Source organism: Marmota flaviventris, chromosome 6 (assembly GCF_047511675.1).
Source record: "Marmota flaviventris isolate mMarFla1 chromosome 6, mMarFla1.hap1, whole genome shotgun sequence".
NCBI lineage: Eukaryota > Metazoa > Chordata > Mammalia > Rodentia > Sciuridae > Marmota > Marmota flaviventris.
Window position 1 is genome coordinate 122321803 of NC_092503.1, and position 4526 is coordinate 122326328.

General features: G+C 33.9%; 1 protein-coding gene across 1 annotated transcript; it reads left to right on the forward strand.

The window, feature by feature from the left end:
- Nucleotides 1-557: 557 nt before the first annotated feature.
- LOC114082183 (eukaryotic translation initiation factor 5A-2) lies at nucleotides 558-3227 on the forward strand. The gene has a single exon (XM_071613953.1). It carries the CDS (start codon nucleotides 692-694, stop codon nucleotides 1151-1153), a length of 462 nt encoding a protein of 153 aa, XP_071470054.1. The 5' UTR covers nucleotides 558-691; the 3' UTR covers nucleotides 1154-3227.
- Nucleotides 3228-4526: the final 1299 nt, after the last annotated feature.

The window sequence follows — 4526 nt, forward strand, 5'->3', positions numbered from 1 at the left end:
AGTATTTTATTTTATTTTTTTTTGAGGATATTGTGAATGGGGTGGTTGTTCTCATTACCATTTCAGAGGATTTGTCACTGATATACAGGAATTCCTTTGATTTATGCGTGTTGATTTTATATCCTGCCACTTTACTAAATTCATTTACTAGCTCTAGAAGTTTCTTGGTAGAACCTTTTGGGTCTGCTAGGTATAGGATCATGTCAACCGCAAGTAGTGATAATTTAAATTCTTCTTCTCCTATTTTTAAGCCTTTAATTTCTTTCGTCTCTCTAATTGCTCTGGCCAGTGTTTAGAGAACTATGTTGAACAGAAGTGGTGAGAGAGGGCATCCCTGTCTTGTTCCAGATTTTAGAGGGAATGCCTTCAATTTTTCTCTACTCAGAATGTTGCTAGCCTGAGGCTTATCATAGATAGCTTTTACAATGTTGAGGTATGTTCCTGTTATCCCTAGTTTTTCTAGTGTTTTGAACATAAAGGAATGTTGTACTTTGTTGAATGCTTTTTCTGCATCTATCAAGATTATCAGAACTGCTGTGGCCGCCACTGCCGCCGGCGCCGGTACGCAGACGATAGGCGTTCTGTGCCCGCTGAAAGGTGAAGACCTGACCTGAGGAAGATCTGGTGGAACTGGAACTGGAGCAAGCAGGGTTGGGGTTCCTCGGAAAAACTAGCATTTCCCCAGCCCACCATGGCCGACGAAATTGATTTCACTACCGGAGATGCTGGGGCTTCCAGCACTTATCCTATGCAGTGCTCGGCCCTGCGCAAAAATGGCTTTGTGGTGCTCAAAGGACGACCATGCAAAATAGTGGAGATGTCAACTTCCAAAACTGGAAAGCACGGTCATGCCAAGGTACACCTTGTTGGAATTGATATTTTCACAGGCAAAAAATATGAAGATATTTGCCCTTCTACTCATAACATGGATGTTCCAAATATTAAGAGAAATGATTATCAACTGATATGCATTCAGGATGGTTACCTTTCCCTGCTGACAGAAACTGGTGAAGTTCGTGAGGATCTTAAACTGCCAGAAGGTGAACTAGGCAAAGAAATAGAAGGAAAGTACAATGCAGGTGAAGATGTGCAGGTGTCTGTCATGTGTGCAATGAGTGAAGAATATGCTGTAGCCATAAAGCCCTGCAAATAAATGGGGACATAAGGCATGAGCAAACAGTTTAGGTCTGGATCAACTGCAGATCTAAAGTTTGGTTCTAAGTTGTCACCAAAGCTATGGCCTTCATAAGCAACCTCATTTTTGTTTTTTTTAACTGTTTTGAAATTGTGCTGGTTCATTTTGCTGGTAGTTGGTAACTTAACCAAAAAAAAAAAAATCAAGATATATAATTCTTTTTTTTTTTTTGATTTTGTGTCTTTCCTATAACATTCCTGTGGTTTTCAGTATGTGAGTCCAAGAAACATAAAGCTTCAGCAAATGTGATTTGTCTGAGCAAATCATTCCTTAATTTTAATAAAATGATAAGTTAAACCAGGGTTTTAAAAGATAATGTAGCATTTGGTGGTATTGAAATACCACGTTTAAGTTGAATTGCTTTGCATTAATTTCAAACTAATGTCATAGAATACATAAATTATGGTTTAAAATTGTCAGTTTTAGCCTGTGTATGGCAAATACACCTTTAAACAAAAATCATGTTATTAAAAAGCGTCAGTTACCTTGGTGGTTGTGTGGAATGATATACATTACCTCGATCATACCATTCTTTGCCACATTGTTGGTAGACTTACACCTTACATGGTGGTTTTAGTACTTGCTTGTCATTGACAGAGGGACATTGAGCTGTTGGATGAAAATGAGCATGTTAGACTGTAAAGAAGAAAAAAAGGACAGTGGCAAAGGAGGTTGGTTAACTCTAGGTTTTGACTTGAGACCTTTGTAATCAGCATAAAAAATAGAAAGTAGCTTTTTAGTTATATTTTTGCTTTTAACTTTTGTCCCCCTTAACCCCCTGGCACTGAAAGGACTGACCTGCTTTACAGGACACTATGCAGTGCTTTTTTTGCAACCATGTTGAATAAGTGTTGGCATTTATCAGTAATTGCTCCTTTTCAACCATTTTAAAGTATTTTTTTGACCTTAAAATATTACTTAGACTAAAACTGGGAATTCTTAAATTGAGTTGGAATTCTTAACTTTATATTGATTTGTTAAATTTATGCATATTTTTTCTAAAGTGAAATGAAAGTCAATCATGGAAGAAATGTTACTTTATTTAAAATTATTATTTAACTTATTTTAAGTATATGTATTTTTTCTGTTTTCTGTCTTAATTCAGTACTGATGTAAAATAGAACTAGGAAAGAATTATATAAGCCAAATTATTTTTTAAAGAAGTGTTTCAAGTGACATAACTGCACTTCCATTTTTTTTAGATCATTCTGTCACACACACACACACACACATATGTGTGTATCACACACACAGGAGTATATGTACTCATTCCAAATTTATTTGTTCCAAAATAAGACATCATTATAGAGTTTGTGAAGACCTTTAACTCAATAGTAATGATTATATTGGAGTGGAAATCATTTATCTCAGTAATGCCTTGATTCTCTAAGACAAGTTCTGAGATCTCTCCCATCATGCCTTGACCTCGAAGGGCTTTGTTCCTATCATCTAAAGAAAAATATATATGATGATGTAACTGATCTAATCAGTGACTAGAAAGAGTGTTAGGAACATAAGATCTCCAAATTTTAGTTGCTTAATTTGTACACACTTTAAAATCTTGTCTTGGCCTCAGCAAACCCAGTTAGACAAGAAGCAAGATACTTTTAAGAGAAGTGCAAGGAAGAGGATTCTAAAGCACAAGAAATATTGAGGTGTTATAGTAATTGATTTTAGTATGACATTAGCTTTTGCCCATCCAAAGCACAATTAGGAATTAGGCTAAATTCTTTCCAGTATGCTATTTAAGTATCTACTACATATTGCTCTAGTTTTTGTAGTTCTATAATCTCTAATGTGTATCTTACTTGCTACTGGTTGACATTATCCACAGGAATTCCAGAAAGTTATTAATCTGTGCTGCTTGCTGGTCATTCATCTGGTCCCACTTAGCCATACTAGAGTTCTGATTTAGTATTAGTTCTGGATTAGCATGCCCTTGTTCTTTTCCTAATTTGTCAAATTTCACATAAATATGTTTTCAATTGTGATATAAGTATGTACAAATGATAATAATGCATCTCTATCTCCATACCTTGAATGGAAAAAGTTATTTATGCATAAGTATTGCATTTTAAATACTATATGAAGTGTAAATACTCTAACATAATTATATAGATTTTAAAGATATGGGACTGTTTATTTTCACATAAGTCAATAGATGTTTCTCTAGAACAAAATATTTCATTTAGTAAAGCTTTATAAATTGTATTAAAAGGAAGCAGGGAACATATATTTTTTAACATAGAACAGAAGTGACTTCATTCTTTTTTGACATCAGAGAAATGTTAAAAGTTGATTCCTACTATTTGTTGTACTTTTTTGTAGCACAATGTTAAATATCACAAGTTACCATGTGCAGAATATAAATTGTCATGTTGATAGATTAAACAATGATATACCAAAAAAAAAAAAGATTATCATATGGTTATTATCTTTAAGTCTATTGATTTATGAATACCATTTATTGATTTCTGTATATTGAACCAGTCTCGCATCCCAGGGATGAATCCTACTTGATTATGATGCATAATCTTTTTGATATGTTTTTGTATCCGATTTGCCAGAATTTTATTGAGGATTTTTGCATCTATGTTCATTAGAGATATTGGTCTGTAGTTTTCTTTCTTTTAAATGTCTTTGTCTGGTTTAGGAATCAGGGTGATGTTTGCCTCTAGAATGAATTTGGAAGTTCTCCCTCTTTTTCTATTTCCTGAAATAGCTTGAAAAGTATTGGTATTAGTTCTTCTTTAAAGGTTTTGTAAAACTCTGCTGTATACCCTTCCAGTCCTGGGCTTTTCTTGGTTGGTAGTCTTTTGATGGCTTCTACTATTTCCTGATTTATATTGGTCTGTTTAGGTTGTGCATATCCTCCTGACTTAATCTGGGCAGATCATAAGACTTAAGAAATTTATCGATGCCTTCACTATCTTATAATTTATTGGAGTATAAGGTTTCAAAATAATTTCTAATTATGTTCTGTATTTCTGTAGTGTCTGTTGTGATATTGCCTTTTTCATCCCGTATGCTAGTAATTTGAGTTCTCTCTCTTCTTCTCTTCATTAGCATGGCTAAGGGTCTGCCCATCTAATTTATTTTTTCAAAGAACCAACTTTTAGTTTTTTCTATTTTTTCAAGTTTCTTTTGTTTCAATTTCATTGAATTCAGCTCTGATTTTAATTATTTCTTGTCTTCTACTACTTTTGCTGTTGTTTTGCTCTTCTTTTTCTAGGGTTTTGAGATGAAGTGTGCGATCATTTATTTGTTGTTGTTTTTTTCTTTTTTTGAGGAATGAATTCCAAGCAGTGAATTTTCCTCTTAGAACTGCTTT

Excerpts from the sequence above, each read along its gene's own strand:
- LOC114082183 (XM_071613953.1), top strand. The coding sequence starts at position 692 with ATGGCCGACGAAATTGATTTCACTACCGGAGATGCTGGGGCTTCCAGC.